The sequence below is a fragment of the Salvelinus namaycush genome, chromosome 42, assembly GCF_016432855.1.
Source record: "Salvelinus namaycush isolate Seneca chromosome 42, SaNama_1.0, whole genome shotgun sequence".
NCBI classification, from domain to species: Eukaryota; Metazoa; Chordata; class Actinopteri; order Salmoniformes; family Salmonidae; genus Salvelinus; species Salvelinus namaycush.
In genome coordinates, this window is record NC_052348.1 from 6,561,231 (window position 1) to 6,580,701 (window position 19,471).

At 41.8% G+C, this 19,471-nt stretch overlaps 1 protein-coding gene across 4 annotated transcripts; it reads right to left on the reverse strand.

The window, feature by feature from the left end:
- Positions 1-19,294, reverse strand: LOC120034661 (membrane-spanning 4-domains subfamily A member 12-like). 4 transcript variants are annotated; one of them, XM_038981257.1, is made up of 8 exons: positions 19,058-19,294; positions 15,844-15,922; positions 9,821-9,971; positions 9,303-9,413; positions 9,002-9,058; positions 6,668-6,838; positions 1,243-1,359; positions 1-386 (listed from the first exon to the last, which is right to left on the reverse strand). In XM_038981257.1, exons 3-8 carry the CDS (start codon positions 9,944-9,946, stop codon positions 327-329), a joined length of 642 nt encoding a protein of 213 aa, XP_038837185.1. In that variant the 5' UTR covers positions 9,947-9,971; positions 15,844-15,922; positions 19,058-19,294; the 3' UTR covers positions 1-326. The 4 variants fall into 4 exon arrangements, with proteins under 4 accessions (XP_038837185.1, XP_038837183.1, XP_038837184.1 ...); XM_038981255.1 differs by lacking the exon at positions 15,844-15,922 and having other exon boundaries at positions 19,058-19,293; XM_038981256.1 differs by lacking the exons at positions 15,844-15,922; positions 19,058-19,294 and adding an exon at positions 10,298-10,535.
- Positions 19,295-19,471: the final 177 nt, after the last annotated feature.

Below are 19,471 nucleotides of genomic sequence, written 5' to 3' on the forward strand. Positions count from 1 at the left end.
TGGGGAAAATGAAACCATTATTTAGCACTGCATTGTAGTAAAACACTACATACTAAGGTAGGCCGTCATTGTAAGTAAGAATTTTATATTGTAAGTTAAATGAAGGTTACATTTTTTAAATGTTTTAAATACTATGGAATCACATCCATATCAATTCCACAGCTTCATGTTACACATTCAAAGAAATAACATAAAGCCACAATGGTAGAAACTTAAACAAACCATCTGTGCCGTGGACAAATCATTAATATCATAACAGGGGAATTGGTGGACATCTGTCTGTAGATGGGATTGGTCAGTTAAAGTCCTTCTGCAGTTGTTATTGGTCAGTTGAAGTCGGGAGCAGTGACCAGTATGGGAGTCGAGGGAACACCTTGATTGAGAGACTGGAAGAGAGAGAGAGAGGAGAAGAATAGATAGATGAACTACTGTGAAGGAACATTTTATATTGACTTCAGGTGTCCCTGGTGGTAATTTCCACGGCACTACTCCATTGCCTGCCCCGTGACATCCTCTGTGTATTTACACAATCTTGTAAATATTTTATTTGTATGGAAACAATCTCCAGAAATATGGGTGTTGTTTTTATCCCCCTCCATTTTGTTTGGATTCTTGTCTTGAAATATTATTCCTCATTGCCAGAGCTCTTGTTTTAAATATGGCAAGCATATGTTGTGATTATAAACAATAAACAGATATGAATATAATTTAGACTAAACAAATCCGCAAATACATCCAAGTAAACAAATTAAAATATCCATTCCCACCACACCCTATGAATAATATGATCACGGTAATTAAGCAATAATACCCCAGATAATAACGAATATTACAGTGCTAAACAAAATATTAAAGGAGAAGCGTTTTACAACTTGATGTTAGATGGTTCTAATCTGGAAAGTAGTCTCTGGGCCAGGAGACACTGTAATCTGTAATCTACATGTACTCTACACACATACATACACATTGTCATGTTGTTGTATTGTGGATTTTATATTGTACATTTGTAATAGAGTAATAATGTATTTTATGATTTCTTGTTTTATTTATGATGTAGGCTGTTGTATTTTACTGTGATGTAATTGTTTTAACCCTGTTTGGACCCCAGGAAGAGTATCTGCTGAATGGGGATCCTAATAAATAATATATATATATAATGTACATGGTAATCTTGTAATCTACAACTGTAAATTTAATGAAATACTGAAATTCCCCTTCAATGTATTTTCCTGTCTGTCTTACTGAGTATGGTCCGTAATGCCTCCTCTCCATGTACATGATGTAAGAGAGCGTTGAGGAGATGGTGATCTGGATGATGGTGAAGAGAAGGAGGGACGACTTTATTCCATAACTGAACACCTGAGGTAATGAAAGGAGAGAGGGGGGGGGAGAGCAAAAGTTAATCTGTGAGTCAAAGTATCAAAGTCATTTGGAAGAAAAATTTTCACACATAGATTGTAATATTGCATTGTGATGAAACAGATCATTTGAATATGAGAGATTTATCATTTCAGATTAAATATAATTTTTCCATGAGTAATACTCATGATGCATTACAAACGTGTTGGGGTAACAACATACAGTACCAGTCAAAAGTTTGGACACACCTACACATTCAAGACTTTCTTTATTTTTACTATTTTCTCCATTGTAGAATAATAGTGAAGACATCAAAACTATGAAATAACACATATGCAGTGGTGTAAAGTACTTAAGTAAAAATACTTTTAAGTACTACTTAAGTAGTTTTTTGGGGGTATCTGTACTTTACTTTACTATTTATATTTTTGACAACTATTACTTTAACTCCACTACATTCCTAAAGAAAATGATGTACTTTTTACTCCTTACATTTTCCCTGACACCCAAAAGTACTCGTTACATTTTGAATGTTTAGCAGGACAGGAAAATTGTCTAATTCACGCACTTATCAAGAGAACATCCCTAGTCATCCCTACTGCCTCTGATCTGGCAGACTCACTAAACACAAATGCTTTGTTTGTAAATTATGTCTGAGTGTTGAACTGTGGACCCTGGCTATCTGTAAAAAAAAATTAAAACAAGAAAATCGTGTTGTCTGATTTGCTTAATATAAGACATTTTAAATTATTTTTACTTTTACTTTTGATACTTAAGTACATTTAAAACCAAATACTTTCAGACTTTTTACTCAAGTAGTATTTTACTGGGTGACTTTTACTTTTACTTTTTTAAGTATGACAATTGGGTACTTTTCCCACCACTGCACATATGGAATCATGTAGTAACCAAAAAAGTGTTAAACAAATCTGTCATGGATGCCCCCCGGTACTGCTACTCATTCTGTTCACCAGTTCCGGAGGTCTACGTCACCGGCTTTCTAGGCTTCACTGAACGGGATTCATTATCATCGACCCTGGACTGTCTTGTCTGATTACACACACACCTGGTTCCCATTTCCCCTGATTAGTATGTTATATATATGTGCCCTTTGTTCACTCTGTCTTTGTCGGTTATTGTTCCCATGTCCGTTGGTCGTGTGAGTACCTATGCGTTGGTGCAGCTGTTATGCTACCTGCTTTATATATTGTGTATTACGGGTATCGTTCCATGTCGTTCAACGAGGTTTACCCTTTTGTTTGGGTCCAGTGTTTTGTATACATGTTTGTTTTGGGTGTATTAAAAAACCCTATTGTGTATTCCTGAGCCTGTCTCCAAATCCTTTATACCAGTGTGACAAAATCAAAATATATTTTATATTCTAGATTCTTTAAAGTAGCCACACTTTGCCTTTATGACAGCTTTGCACACTCTTGGCACTGTCTCAACCAGCTTCACGAGAAATGCTTTTCCAACAGTCTTGAAGGAGTTCCCACATATGCTGAGCACTTGTTGGCTGTTTTTCCTTCACTCTGTGGTCCAACTCATCCCAAACCATCTCAATTGGGTTGAGGTCGGGTGATTGTGGAGGCCAGGTCATCTGATTCAGCACTCCATCACTCTCCTTCTTGGTCAAATATTCCTTACACAGCCTGGAGGTGTGTTTTGGGTCATTGTCCTGTTGAAAAACAAATGATAGTCCCACTAAGCGCAAACCAGATGGGATGGTGTATCGCTGCAGATTCCTGCGTTAGCCATGCTGGTTAAGTGTGCCTTGAATTCTAAATAAATCACTGACAGTGTCTCCCGCAAAGCACCATCACACCTCCTCCTCCATGCTTCATGGTGGGAACCACACACGTGGAGATCATCTGTTCACCTACTCTGCATCTCACAAAGACACGGCGGTTAAAACAAAAAATCTCAAATTTCTCAAGATTTCAACCAGTATAATGTCCATTGCTCGTGTTTCTTGGCCCAAGCAAGTCTCTTCTTATTATTGGTGTCCTTTAGTAGTGGTTTCTTTGCAGCAATTTGAATCAAATCAAATTGTATTGGTCACAAACACATGTTTAGCAGATGTTATTGTGAGTGTAGCGAAAATGTGTTTCTTGCTCTGACAGTGCAGTAATATCTAACAAGTAATATCTAACAATGTCACAACATATACCCAATACACACAAATCTAAGTAAAGGACTGGAATTATGAATATATAAATATATGGACGAGCAATGTCAGAGCGGCATTGACTAAGATACAGTATATACATATGAGATGAGTAATGCAAAACATGTAAACATTAAAGTGACTAGTGTTCTATTTATTAAAGTGGCCAGTGATTCCAAGTCTATTTAGATAGGCAGCAGCCTCTAATGTGCTAGTGATGGCTATTTAACAGTCTGATGGCTTTGAGATAGAAGCTGTTTTTCAGTCTCTCGGTCCCAGCTTTGATGCACCTGTACTGACCTCGCCTTCTGTATGATAGTGGGGTGAACAGGTAGTGGCTCGGGTGGTTGCTGTCCTTGATTATCTTTTTGGCCTTTGCCGTACCAGGCGGTGATACAGCCCAACAGGATGCTCGTAATCCTTTTGGGTTTTAGGTGCCAAGACAAATTTCTTCAGCCTCCGGAGGTTGAAGAGGCGCTGTTGCACCTTCTTCACCATACTGTCTATGTGGGTGGACCATTTCAGTTCGTCAGTGATGTTGTACGCAGAGGAACTTGAAGCTTTCCACCTTCTCCACTGCGATCCCGTCAATGTGGATGGGGGGGGGGGGTACTCCCTCTGCTGTTTCCTGAAGTCCATGATCATCTCCTTTGTTTTGTTGACATTGAGTGAGAGGTTATTTTCCTGGTACCACACTCCCAGAGCCCTCACCTCCCTGTAGGCTGTCATTGTTGGTGATCAAGACTACTACTGTTGTGTCGTCTGCAAACTTGATGATTGAGTTGGAGGCGTGCATGGCCACGCAGTCATGGGTGAACAGGGAGTACAGGAGGGGGCTGAGCACGCACCCTTGTGGGGCCCCAGTGTTGTGTTGTTTCCTACCTTCACCACCTGGGGGCGGCCCGTCAGGAAGTCCAGGACCCAGTTGCACAGGGCGGGGTTCAGACCCAGGGCCTCGAACTTAATGATGATGAGCTTGGAGGGTACTATGGTGTTGAATGCTGAGCAATAGTCAATGAACAGCATTCTTACGTAGGTATTCCTCTTGTCCAGATGGGATAGGGCAGTGTGCAATGCAATGGTGATTGCATCGTCTGTGGATCTATTGGGGTGGTAAACAAATTCAAGTGGGTCTAGGGTGACAAGGTAGAGGTGATATGATACTTGACTAGTCTCTCAAAGCACTTCTTGATGAAAAGAGTGAGTACTAAAGGGTGATAGTCATTTAGTTTAGTTACCTTTGCTTTCTTGGGTACAGGAACAATGGGGGCCATTCTTGAAGCATGTGGGTACAGCAGACTGGGATAGGGAGAGATTGAAAATGTCCGTAAACATGCTCTGAGGACGCGGCTATGGATGCCGTCTGGGCCGGCAGCTTTGCGAGGGTTAACACGCTTAAATGAGGGAATAAGAGGGAATAACTACACTGTTTGTATACTGCCATATTCCCAGTTACCTTGCCATGGTTAAATGCGGTGGTTCGTACTTTCAGTTTTGCGCGAATGCTACCATCTATCCAGGTTTCTGGTTAGGGGAGATTTTAATAGTCACAGTGGGTACAACATCTCCTATACACTTCCTGATAAACTCAGTCACCGTATCAGTATAATCGTCAATGTTATTATTGGAGTCTGCCCGGGAACATGTCCCAGTCCGCGTGATCAAAACAATCTTGAAGCGTGGATTCCGATTGTTCAGACCAGCGTTGAATAGTCCTTAGCACGGGTAGCAGTGGTCAAGTGTTTTAGCAGCGTGAGTACTGCAGTCAATGTGTTGATAGAACTTCGGCAGCCTTTCCTCAAATTTACTTTGTTAAAATCCCCAGCTACAATAAATGCTGTCTCAGGATATGTGGTTTCCAGTTTGCATAAAGTCCAGTGAAGTTCTTTGAGGGCCATCGTGGTATCGGCTTGAGGGGGGATATACACGGCTGTCACTATAACCGAAGAGAATTCTCTTGGGGGATAATACGGTCGGCATTTGATTGTGAGGTATTCTAGGTCGGGTGAACAAAAGGACTTCCTGTATGTTATCAACATCCCACCATGAGTCATTAATCATGAAACATACACCCCCGCCCTTCTTCTTCCCAGAGAGATATTTATTCCTATCTGCGCGATGAACTGAGAACCCAACTGGCTGGACGTACTCAGACAGTTTATCCCGAGAGAGCCATGTTTTGTGAAACAGAGTATGTTACCATCCCTGATGTCTCTCTGGAAAGAAATCCTCGACCTAAGCTTGTCAACTTTATTATCCAGAGACTGAACATTAGCGAGTAATATACTCGGAAGCGGTGGGTGGTGTGCGCGCCTAGTCAATGAACAGCATTGGGCTAATAATGTAAGAAATAATACATAAAACAATTATAATACTGCAGAGTTTCCTAAGAGCTAGAAGCACGGCAGCCCTTTCTGTCGGCACCATTTTCACAGAGTGAAGTCCTGATTCACGCAGTCTGCTCTGAACAGTTGATGTTGAGATGCGTCTGTTACTTGAACTCTGATGCATTTATTTGGGCTGCAATCTGAGGTGCATTTAACTTTAATGAGCCTATCCTTTGCAGCAGAGGTAACTCTGGGTCTTCCTTTCCTGTGGCAGTCCTCATGAGAGCCAGTTTCATCATAGCGTTTGATGGTTTTTGCGACTGCACTTGAAGAAACTTTCAAAGTTCTTGAAATTTTCCGGATTGACTGACCTTCATGTCTTAAAGATGGACTATCGTTTCTCTTTGCTTATTTGAGCTGTTCTTGTCATGTACTTGGTCTTTTACCAAATAGGGCTATCTTCTGTATACCAACCCTACCTTGTCACAACACAACTGATTGGCTCAAATGTGTTAAGAAGGAAAGAAATTCCATAAATGTACTTTTAACAAAGAACACCTGTTAATTGAAATGCATTCCAGGTGACTACCTCATTAAGTTGGTTGAGAGAATGCTAAGAGTGTGCAAAGCTGTAATCAAGGCAAAGGGTGGCTACTTTGAAGAATCTCAAATATAAAATATATTTAGATTTGTTGAACACTTTTTTGGTTACTACATGATTCCATATGTGTCATTTCATAGTGTTGATGTCTTCACTATTATTCTACAATGTGGCAACACACACACACAGACCAATGATGAAAGAGGTACTGACAGTGGCATAGTGCTGGTGGTCACATTCATACAACTGTATGTAGTGGGTTGCGGGGGTCAGGGAGTGGTTACACGGTGTCTCTGGATTGTTGTGGAGATCGATGAAGTAGAAGATGATGGCCAGGAGAGAAACCAAAATGGCCACCAGTGTCACCACCATACACACACCCAGCTGGAGGGACGGAGGGAGAGAAAAAGAGAGAGAGGGAGGAAGAGATAGAAGTGGGAGTCAGGGGCCAGACCTCATTGATCATTATGTACATTTTTATAATGTAGGGTGTGTGTGTGTGTGTGTGTGTGTGTGTGACTACCTGTGATAAAGTGAAAATCTGAGGCCCGCACCCGACCCACAAATAAATAAATGTGCTGTAGGCTAGAGTCAGAGATGGTGGAATTTTTTTTTGACAGGGGGTGCAGGAATGCTTTTGTGCCTAATTTGGATATGTTTCTGCTTATAATTTTGGTAGGCTATTTGTGAGTCAACTTGTCTATAATTGGATACATGCAGCTTCTCTTCTGTCATTTATATGTAAACGAAATAAACCCTTGCTCACCAGAATCAGTTTGACCGGTTGTAAGGAAATTGAAAGCTGTGAATATGACCCAACATGTTTCTGATAAGATTTCATATTTATGTTTTATGTCAGCTTTTGTGGTTGAAATACTATCAGCTTTTATGACACTGATAGATCGCTGCTCTATAGACGGTCCCTAACTGTGCATTCACATTCTCTCAAGATTCAGAAAGGAATCAATCATATTTCTCTACTTCCTGTTCCTGAGTCAAAATGTACATTTTGTGTATCATTTTATTGAAGAAATGCTTAATTCTGAAGGAGTTAATCTCTATGGGATCGGTGTGCCTAAACTGGGACAGTTGCTGCTCAATATGCGATAATGTGACTAGAATGACTTTGTAAACAACAGCCAACTTTCCGGGACATAAATATGTCTTATTGTTAATCTAACTGCAGTTTCCATTTTACAGTAGCTATTACAGCGAAAAAATACCATGCTATTGTTTGAGGATAGTGCACAACAACAAAATGCTTTTGTCATGGCAACTGGTTTGATACATTCCCCTCTGAAGGTAAATAATATACTTACATTCAGTAATCTTGCTCTGATTTGGATTACTGAGGGTCCCAGAGATAAAATGTAGCGTAGTTTTGTTTGATAAAATCAATTTTCATATTCAAATGTAGGAAGTTGAGTTCTACAGTTTGACCCCCCTGCGGTCTCTGGCTCCACACCCACCCCGTCCAGCCATTCTGTAGGGAAGCTAATGATCCATCATGTATGACATTCCTGGGAGTGTGTAAACTTAAATTTTTTATTACCATAGCATGTTTTGTATGCTCTCTATAGTTGTGTAAGGTGATGTTAGGCTCCCGTGTGGCGCAGCGGTCTAAAGCATTGCATCTCAGTGCTAGAGGCGTCATTACAGTCCCTGGTTCGATTCCGGGCTGTATCACACCCGGAAGTGATTGGGAGTCCCATAGGGCGGCGCACAATTGGCCCAGTGTCGTCCGGGTTAGGGGTCATTGTAAAATAAGAATTTGTTCTTATATGACTTGCCTAGTTAAATAAAGTTTGAATGTACTTGAACATTTATAAATTAACCAATTCTGCACATTTGGTCAAACTCCTGGCAGACTTGATACAAAATATAGTGTAGTGATATAATTCTTCACTGGATCAGTCTGAAACTTTGCACACACACTGCTGCCATCTTGTCGACAAAATCTAAATTACACCTAGAATCCTACATCACTGTCTGGCCTTTCAATTGCGTTTCTAAAATGGGTTTTTTTGGGGGGGGACGCATGTTTTTTTAATTTCTATTATATTTTACCAGATGTAATGTAATTCTCCTACATTCATTTCCCATTTCCACAAACTTCAAAGTGTTTCCTTTCAAATGGTATCAAGAATATGCATATCCTTGCTTCAGGTCCTGAGCTACAGGCAGTTGAAAAAAGGTTCCGATCCTTATGAGGTTCTAAACAAAAACCCAACAAAAATGCCATTAATTTCCCCCATAGGCTTTGTCCAATGAACCATGGCGGAGTTAGTGCCAACAAAAAGACGCCATTACTATTTATCTCTATGGTGGACTGCTTTTCTAAGAAGGCCAATATGGCCGACCTGTGGCTTCAAAGCCTCTCATTGGCCAATAAATAGCATCAGCATTCCAGAGTTTATATACATCATTGCCCTAAACCTGGACGCCCCGCAGATATAACCGTGGGGATTGCATGTTATGAGTCACCCAGCGCATCACTAGTGTGAGTGTGTGTACGCGAGCATGCCATGTGGTGGTATTCACACTCACCAATTTCATACTGCTCTGTTTCTCCATCACTATGGCAACGACTCCTGCTGCTATGAACTAGACACAGCAGATATAAACAACTCCCAATTGTCAATCAAATGTCATAACCGATGGTTAAAAGAATGAGTGGGTTATCTGATAAAACAATAATGAAATTGGATGGCAACACTTTAAAAAACCCTGGTAATCACAATAACAAATTTGATAGAATAACTTATGTAACCACCCCAAAATGTAGTTCACTATCATCCAAAAATCATTCAGTACAGGGAGTGAGTATGAGTGAAGGTTACTAGGTTACCGAGAGGCCGCTCCACCAGGGCACCCCAAAGGTCACGACCTCTGTGAACTCAGTGGAGAGGAGGGGGATGGAGTAGGACATCACCATCACGCCAATCATTACTTGGGACACCTGACACACACAGATAGATATATAGATAGACGAACATACACAATCACACACACAGATAGATATATAGATAGACGAACATACACAATCACACACACAGAGACTGATGCAAGCATGCACACACTGGCCGGTTACCACTTTGTGGGAACTGCTAATGTAAAAAAGGTTTTATAATATGATTGACACAAACGCATTAGGTTCCAGGCGTTCACCACAAACCAATGTCTGACAGTCGGACATCTTTGTAGAGACAGTAAATATAATGAGTCATGTACAAATACATATTTGATTCAAACATAATGTGAAGAGAAAAAAAAACTGGACACTAAATGCACAGGGCTGAACACAACATGCAATGTAGCATCTCCATCTATAAAAAAGTAACATAGTCTTTGACATCAGACGCTCACCCCCAATGCCTTCGGCTCGCCTTTCTGGATGCTCTCGCGCAGAGCCTGCCGTCTGTCGGTCAGTTTATCTGCGTTGATGTCCGTCGTCACGCTCACTGACAGGTCCCTTGAGACCGACACAGCCATCGTCCCGCTCTGGAGTCCTTTGGCACTGGAGGTCAAAGAAAATGACAATACGCAATATGTGTTCAATTGTTAGGATATTAAAGAGATCGACTTGACCAATATTTGTCATTAATGAAAAGAATCACTCATTCAAAAAAAATCATGATTTTAGTTAATGTTTAAAACAAATCAGTTTGGCAATACAAGTGCGCATTGAAGTTGCTATTCCATGGTAAAATTAAATGGGATAGTTAGAAAGCGGGCTAAACAACCTACCTTTATTTAAAATATTAACTAGACAACAATAGTGAAACCTTCAGGGTGGACCGTTATACAATCTAAAAGCCTATTAGGATAATCGACGCATCTTACCTTTTCCTTTCAGATACAAAATCACGTTAGTATGCCTAATTCCACAAACACAATTTCTTGTTGCCTAATTCACGAATAATAAAAATAGATTTCGCAACATAGCCAGTCCGAGACCGTTCCTTTAACTTTTTGTGTCTCCGCCCGTTCTTGGCACGAACGAAACCTGAGTAGGATTAGCTTACTTTCACTGGTGCGAAGCCTCCACCCCTAGCCCACTGTCACCCCCTCGTCTTGGGAGACAGTGACACAATAGTCAATATAAACATTCGTAGCAACCGTTTTTTTGTGACAGCCTGGACCTACACGGCCACTTTGCAACAAAAAAGGGACCGTGCGCATACAACAGGGATGTTTTCATCAAGGTAAGTCATTTTTTTAAATAGCTGATGAATTTACGTAAATGGTGGATGAAGTTGCGCTGATTTTCAGGGGGAATCGACAGAATATGGCAGTTTAGCCCTATTGATGTGTAGGCAACAGAACAAGATTATTGAGAAATAAGAAAGGTAAATAGGCGTTATACATTTGTTCTTAACTGACTTGTATCTTTAAATAAAGGTTTAATAAGATGTAGGCTAATTAAATAAATAAAAGAAGACAATCTTTCTATTCTGGCGGATATTTGTGCATGGTGTCGTCGTCGTCGTCGTCCCCCCCCCCCATGAACGTCATGTTGCGTCAATACAGTTCAGACCAGTCGGCTGGACCGTGATAATTTGCCGTAGTTCATTGCTATTTCCCCTGTTTTGTTTACTTTCCTCTCCCCTCTGCTCTTATTTCGTTTGCTTGGCCTGAACAGACAAAACTTTTCCCACTTCGAATCCAGTAGAGCGCAGAGTGCATGCAGTGAGGTCTGTGTTTGAAGAGCGTTCTACGCTCTAGAATAATGTTTGGTGTCGCTGGTCTGGAAATTAAATGTTCCCATGCCCCCATCCATATCTTGATTTCATAGTAATACAATCTCCCTCCCCGCCCCTTCCCTCCCCTCCCCAAGCACACATCTGTTTTTCATCCAGAGGCAACGTTCCACTATATCCAATGGGGAACTAGGCCTACTCTGACATGTGGTTCTCATTCTCTCTCGGACTCTCTCCTCCCTCCCTCCCTCCCTGCCCCCCCCCCCCCCCCTCCATGCCTCCTTCCCTAGCTCTTCTTTTCTCTCTCCCCCTGTCTCAATCTCTCTGGCTCTCGCTCTCTCTTCCAGTCATTCACACCACTCATTAATTACCACAATCCAAATCATTGCTAGGTCAAATGCACCTAGCTCCTCTTGCAGTTTCAGCTCAACATAAACATGCACATGCTTAAAGGGATACTTCGGGATTTTGGCAAACACTCTGGTGAAGTAGATACATGTATGGTCCAAACAGTTAAAAGACATACCCAATCCCCTAAACCCTCAAATTAAGTGGACACTTTCGATGACGTATCATGACGTCTGACGAGTATACACTTGCAGGGCAAGGGGCGAGGGAGGAAGGAAATAAAAATTGCTGTATTATTAATGAATATGATTGATTTGTTTAGGATTCCAGATTACAGTGATCCTCAAAACATATTGTATCTGACTTTTTTGAAGTCAGTGCTGGGTGAGGTACAGTTGGCCATCAAGGCTTTTGAGGGAGAGCAAGTAGATCCTCTTAAGCTACTTGACAGCTTGGTTAGCCTGATCAAGTCTGTGAGCAGCAGGGTACTGAATCCACTGGCAAATGTTGATGTACTCAAAGGGCCAATAGATGGATACATCAGTCCCAAACCGTACCGTGGTTACCTTTTTGAGTCAAAGGCAGCTGAGCTCCACCTTGCGCCTGAGGATATATGAGCCCTTGAGAAATAGAAAAAAATAGCCAAGCTCCTTGGTTACTCCCCTGCAGAGATAGACAAGATTGTCCAGCAATGGCGTGCCATCCATCTTAGTAAATGGAATGCTAAAACACTGGGCTTCTGGAGTGAAATTTGGAAGTTCAGGGATGCAGCTGATATCAACCCGTTTCAAGAACTTGCCATGGCTGCTGTGTCTGTGCTGTCCTCGCCACACTCGAATGCTGAAGTCGAGAGAGTATTCAGCCAGATGAGTGTGGTATTAAGCAAACTTAGAAATCGGATGGCCTTGCAGACCCTTAACTCCATCCTGTACATTCGATATGGACTGAAGCTGTCTGGTGAGGCTTGCTATGAGCACCAGCTGCCTGATAATGTTTTGCAGCTTTTTGGCACATCAGCTGCTTACTCATTTAAGTCAGCTCCCTCAGTTGCTGAACCTGCCATAGAGAGCCTTGACCAAAATGACGATGACCCACTCTTTCTGTGAGCCAGCACAGCCTGTGTGTGTGTGTTGAGGGGGGTCTGGGGGAAAAAAAACTATTAACCTGAATTAGGGCCAGACTAGTTACCATAATTTTCTCACATTGCCATTGACAGTTTTTTCTATTGTCTCTATTTGGTCCATTTAGATTGTTAATGTAGATTGTGTCATAAAAACATTTAATAAAAAAATAAGTAACTCCGCCAGAGTGTCTCTTTTGGGTCACTTTTGCCAGTCCCAAGCCCGGATAAAGGAGGAGGGTTGGAATTGTGACATAAAAAAAACAAGAATTGACAGAAGAAAGTTCATTTGTAGTTCTAAACATATTTAGAGTGTTTTTTACTCACTTTTTGTCTCTCCCACGACGTTATTCCTCTCTCCTACAGCGTCCATCACAATTACATGCACATAGCCAATTATGCAAATTAGGTGATGATGTCATTTAGCGACTTCTAGGGACTTTTAGGACAGCCAATAGCTACTTTCCTTACTGAGGAGTTGGCAACACTGTGTTCATCCCGCAATGATTGTGTTTTCAGACACCGGTAGCTTGGGGGCGCTTCAAATGCACTACAGTCAATTATGGGTGCATGTTTACTTATATTAAATATATAATTATTAATATGCGCCTACTGTATGATAGCTAGCAAATTAATTAGCTAGCTGGAACTTCTGAAGAAGGAAAATGTTTTATTTCTATAATTTCCAAAAGATAACCAAGATAACGAGACGTGTTTGTGCCGTCATGTGCATTAGTAGCACAATTTCAAATTTATTTGCATTCGTTTTTTACTTACACTTGTATGTTGACTTCTCCATTGATGTTGTTTTTAAGTTTTCACTGACTTTTCTTAGCGGATGTACAATAGTCGCGAATTGAATTATGGGGAGTTTAGGCCCCGGAGTGAACATAATTGTACACTCGCAAACTCGACTAAAAAGCGAGGGCTGAGGGGCTTACGTTGCAAACTTCCCTTGCTTGGCTAATCGTTTGGACCACCCTCCAAGATGGCGACGGGGATTTCCCCCAAGGGCATAAGGTGAGGGTAGGTGGATGAGGGTGTGTCTTTTTTTATGAGTTTGAACCGCTGGCAAAGGTACTCATTGCCAAAATCCAGAAGTATCCATTTCATAAGCAGAGTTCATATATCATGCTGGAAAGCATAGAACTCTGTGAATCATCAGTCAAACCTTTGAACCCAAAATTGCAAACATGCATTCTACTGTTTGTTTGCGTTCCAGTGCCTGTGATTACATTTTGTGTTTGTATTGGTTACATTTTGTGTTTGTATTGGTTACATTTTGTGGTTGATTCTGATAAGCATGTCTCCTCTCCTTTCTCTTCCTCTCATTTCTCTTTCCTCTCCTCTCTCCTGGACCAAACTCTTTCATTCAGGATGATGTCACCCACTGAGTCAGGAACAGATGTTCCTAAACTACATCGCCTTTTCATCAAGTTTGACCCAGAGGTTGTAGCGGTAAGAGAATTGAATGAGTAATGGGCATCAATTGAATGATGACTAAACACTCATACATATAGATAGTCAATACATCTACCAGACTGCTCTCTCCCTCCTTGTTGTACCATTCAATTTGTCTTAAGAGTGGAATTCGTATATCTATCGTGTCACCATGCATCAGACATCACTTGCTCCATGGAGTACGCACTTGCTCACTCTCCCTCGTGGACTTAAAAGCATTGGACTGGTGAAAGCAAGGGCTAGAAGGACCGATTGTCCTCATCATACATTTTGCACTAGTAATTTCTTATGATCAAGACTGAATGGAACTGGGAGAAGGCTAGAATTGGACCACAGAGCTTAGTTTTGTAATCACCCCAGTTCCTTTAGATGCAGTTCTCTCTTTTCTCCACCAGGTGGTGTCGATACTCCTGGGTCTATTCCAGGTGCTGTTGGCTGTGCCTCTGTACTACATGGACGTTGGCTTACCCAAACTACAACTCATGCTCCCTTTAATTATTGGCTTCCTGGTAAGATCCTAATTTGATAAAGTCATAAATATCTTTGTTTCTGTCACAGGAGGCTGCTGAGGGGAGGACAACTCATAATAATGGCTGGAAGAGAGTGAATGGAATGGCATCAAAGACATGGAAACCATGTTTTATTTTTCTCTGTACTTTTTCCCTTACCATACCATCCCTACCCTAATTGGAGTAAACTAATGGACAACAATATGTTTACTGCTACTTACAGCTATTTTGCTCACATCTACAGTACCTGTAGTTAAGAAATTATACATATATTTCACCCGCAGCGACCAATCTACCACTCATTCTGATCTTAACTCCAACCCTCTGATATCCACAGATTTACGCATCTTTCCCAGTATAATGCTATTTCCTTTTGCAATACATCCCTCCATTTTACTATGATGTCTTACGAGGGTCCTGAACCTAACTATTTCTAACATTTCTACGGATATTGCCCTAAAAATAAATACTTTACTCGAGTATAATGATATTTCCCATTGACTGCATGTTTTTTCAGATCCCCTAATAATACAGTTTGCAGGTCCATCTGAACCCTGATATTATGACATAACAACCATTCCTGGACCAGAAAATATATTCTATTGATTCTGTTTCCTCGTGGCAGAGTCTGCACAAGGCTGACTGTTCAATGCCCCATATACTGTATTAAGCATTATTTTTATTGCAAGTATTTATATAATAGCTTAAATTGAAGCAAAGGGATTGATGTGTCAATTGTGGATTTATTTATTTATTTTATTTAACTTTTTTTTTTAACTAGACAATACATTGAGCTCCAAAAGTATTGGGACTTTGACACATTTTTTGTTGTTTTGTCTCTGTACTCCAGCACTTTGGATTAGAAGTGACACAGTGACGATGACGTTAAATTGGAGACTGTCAAGCTTTCATTTGAAGGGTGTTTTCATTCATATCGGGTGAACCGTTTTGAAGTTACAGCACTATTTGTACATAGTCCCCCCATTTAGGGGACCAAAAGTATTGGGACAAATTCACTTACAGTACCTATCAAAAGTTTGGACACACCTACTCATTCCAGGGTTTTTCTTTATTTTTACTATTTTATACATTGTATAATAATGGTGAAGACATCAAAACTATGAAATAACACATATGGAACCATGTAGTCACCAAAAAAGTGTAAAACAAATCAAAATATAATGTAACGTTGCTGCTACCGTCTCTTATGACCGAAAATAACTTATGGACAACAGAACAGCGATTACTCACCTCAAACTGGACAAAGATTTTTTCTTTAAGGAGTCCGACGCAAAGGATATACTGCTTTCTCGGGAAGGGGCCAAAATCCCTGTCATTTGCATGAAGAAAAGACAGAGAAAAAGGCGGCAGAGAATTCGTAGGCGAGTGAGTAAACCCCCACTACCATCTGTTCTATTGGCCAACGTGCAATCATTGGAAAACAAAATGGATGATATACGATCAAGGTTATCCTACCAACGGGACATTAAAAACTGTAATATCTTTCACCGAGTCGTGGCTAAACGACGACATGGATAATATAGAGCTGGCAGGGATTTTCCATGCGTCGGCAGGACAGAGAAGCTACGTCCGGTAAGATGGGGGGGTGGGGGTGTGTGTCTATTTGTCAATAACAGCTGGTGCGCAATGTCTAATATTAAAGTGGTCTCAATGTATTACTCATCTGAGGTAGAGTACCTTATGATAAGCTGTAGACCACACTATCTACCAAGAGAGTTCTCATCTATATTATTCGTAGTCGTCTATTTACCACCACAAACCAATGCTGGCACTAAGACTGCACTCAACCAGCTGTATAAGGCCATAAGCAAACAAGAAAATGCTCACCCAGAAGCGGTGCTCCTAGTGGCCGGAGACTTTAATGCAGGCAAACTTAAATCCATTTTACCTCATTTCTACCAGCATGTCACATGTGCAACCAGAGGAAAAAAGACCACCTTTACTCCACACAGAGACGCATACAAAGCTCTCCGTCGCCCTCCATTTGGCAAATCTGACCATAATTCTATCCTCCTGATTCCTGCTTACAAGCAAAAACTAAAACAGGAAGTACCAGTGACTAGCTTAATACGGAAGTGTTCAGATGACGCAGATGCTACAGGACTGTTTTTCTAGCACAGACTCATCCAATGGCATCGAGGAGTACACCACCTCAGTCATTGGCTTCGTCAATAAGTGCATCAACGACGTTGTCCACACAGTGACTGTATGTACATATCCCAACCAGAAGCCATGGATTACAGGCAACATCCGCATCGAGCTAAAGGCTAGAGCTGCCGCTTTCAAGGAGCGCGCCCTCAGACGAACCATCAAACAGGCAAAGCGTCAATACAGGATTAAGATTGAATCCTACTACACCGGCTCCGACACTCGTCGGATGTGGCAGGGCTTGAAAACTATTACGGACTACAAAGGGAAACCCAGCCTCGAGCTGCCCATTGACGTGAACCTACCAGACGAGCGAAATGCCTTTTATGCTCGCTTCGAGGCAAGCAGCACTGAAGCATGCAGGAGAGTACCAGCTGTTCCAGACGTGTGATAACGCTCTCAGTAGCCGTAGTGAGCAAGAACTTTAAACAGGTCAACTTTCACGGATTACCAGGACGTGTACTCAAAGCATGCACGGACCAACTGGCAAGTGTCTTCACTGACATTTTCAACCTCTCCCTGACTGTGTCTGTAATACCTACATGTTTCAAGCAGACCACCATAGTCCCTGTGCCCAAGGAAGCGAAGGTAACCTGCCTAAATTATTACCGCCCTGTAGCACTCACGTCATTAGCCATGAAGTGCTTTGCAAGGCTGGTCATGGCTCACATCAACAGCATCATCCCGGATACCCTAGACCCACTCCAATTCGCATACCGCCCCAATAGATTCACAGATGACGCAATCTCAATCACACTCCACACTGCCCTTTCCCACCTGGACAAAAGGAACACCTATGTGAGAATGCTGTTCATTGACTACAGCTCAAAGTTCAACACCATAGTGCCCACAAAGCTCATCACTAAGCTAAGGACCCTGGGACTAAACACCTCCCTCTGCAACTGGATCCTGGACTTCCTGACGGGCCGCCCCCAGGTGGTAAAGGTAGGCAACAACACATCTGCCACGCTGATCCTCAGCACTGGGGCCCCTCAGGGTTGCATGCTTAGTCCCTTCCTGTACTCCCTGTTCACCCACGACTGTGTGGCCAAACATGACTCCAACACCATCATTAAGTTTGCTGACGACACAACAGTGGTAGGCCTGATTACTGACAACGTTTAGGCAGTCTATAGGGAGGAGGTCAGAGACCTGGCAGTGTGGTGCTAGGACAACAACCTCTCCCTCAACGTGAGCAAGACAAAGGAGCTGATCGTGGACTACAGGAAAAGGCGGGCTGAACAGGCCCCCATTAACATCGACGGGAGCTGTAGTGGAGAGGGTTGAGAGTTTCAAGTTTCTTGGTGTCCACATCACCAGCGAACTATCATGGTCCAAACACACCAAGACAGTCGTGAAGAGGGCACGACAACACCTTTTCCCCCTCAGGAGACTGAAAAGAATTGGCATGGGTCCCCAGATCCTCAAAAACTTATACAGCTGCACCGTCGAGAGCATCCTGACCGGTTGCGTAACCGCCTGGTATGGCAACTGCTTGGCATCTGACTGTAAGGCGCTACAGAGGGTTACGCATACGGCCCAGTACATCACTGGGGCCAAAGCTTCCTGCCATCCAGGATACTAGGTGGTGTTAGAGGAAAGCCCCAAAAATAGTCAAAGGCTCCAGCCACCCTAGTCATAGACTGTTCTTTCTGCTATCGCATGACAAGCGGTACCGTAGTGCCAAGTCTAGGACCAAAGGGCTCATTAACAGCTTCTACCCCCAAGCCATAAGACTCCTGACCAATTAATCAAATGGCCATCCGGACTATTTACATTGACCCCCCCATTTGATATTACACTGCTGCTACTTGCTGTTTATTATCTATGCATAGTCACTTGACCCCTACCTACATGCACAAATTACCTCGACTAACCTGCACGTCTGCACATTGACTCGGTACCGTTACCCACTGTATATAGCCTTGTTATTGTTATTTTATTGTGTTACTTTTTATTAATTTTTACTTTAGTTTATTTGGTAATTATTTTCTAAACTCTTTCTTGAACTACATTGTTAGCTAAAACCTCTTATGGCTGCGATCCCCATACAGGAACCAACATCCGGGGAAATTTCAGAGTGACTAACTAAAAATACAACGTCGTATCATTAAACATTCTTGAAAATGCAAGTGTCTTACATCCTTCAAAAGATTAGAATCTTGGTAATCAAACTACGTTTTCCGATTTAAAATAGCCATTAGCTTTTGTTTGAGAAGAGCGACCAACAACAACAAACATTTCCCGCCATGACAGTTTTGACAAATTCACATCTGAAGGTAAAATTATGACTTACATTCTGATATCTTGCTCTTATTTCTCTTCCTGAGGGTCCCAGTGATCAAATGAAGTGCCGTCTTCTTTGATAAAATCCATTTTTATAGCCTAAAACGAAACATTTTGTAAACCGTTTGTGTCGTGATTTCCATCTCAACTTTTTACAGAGCATTCGACGTAATTACACACAGTAAACAATCGTTTATCTAGTCATGGTTGGTTTCATTGCAATCCTCTGGATGTATTGACCGAAGTGAACTGATTTGAAGACAACGAGCAATTACCTCTTTGCCCACCAATAATATTGGCGAAGCTTCGTTGATTGACTGTATTTCTGCCCAATGACCACTGATCTTCTTGAAATCTAGCTGGGTAGATAGCCAATGAGCTGAGGTAAACGCCAGTATGTGATGGTTATGGGTTGGACCACCAT

What these genes read in the sequence shown, in the direction of transcription:
- LOC120034661 (XM_038981257.1), bottom strand. Translation starts at nt 9,946, where the DNA reads ATGGCTGTGTCGGTCTCAAGGGACCTGTCAGTGAGCGTGACGACGGAC. An exon ending in CCTGGTGGAGCGGCCTCTCG is followed by an intron (nt 9,059 to 9,302) that starts GTAACCTAGTAA and finishes TGCTGTGTCTAG; the next exon opens with TTCATAGCAGCAGGAGTCGT. An exon ending in ACCACCAGCACTATGCCACT is followed by an intron (nt 1,360 to 6,667) that starts GTCAGTACCTCT and finishes TCATTACCTCAG; the next exon opens with GTGTTCAGTTATGGAATAAA.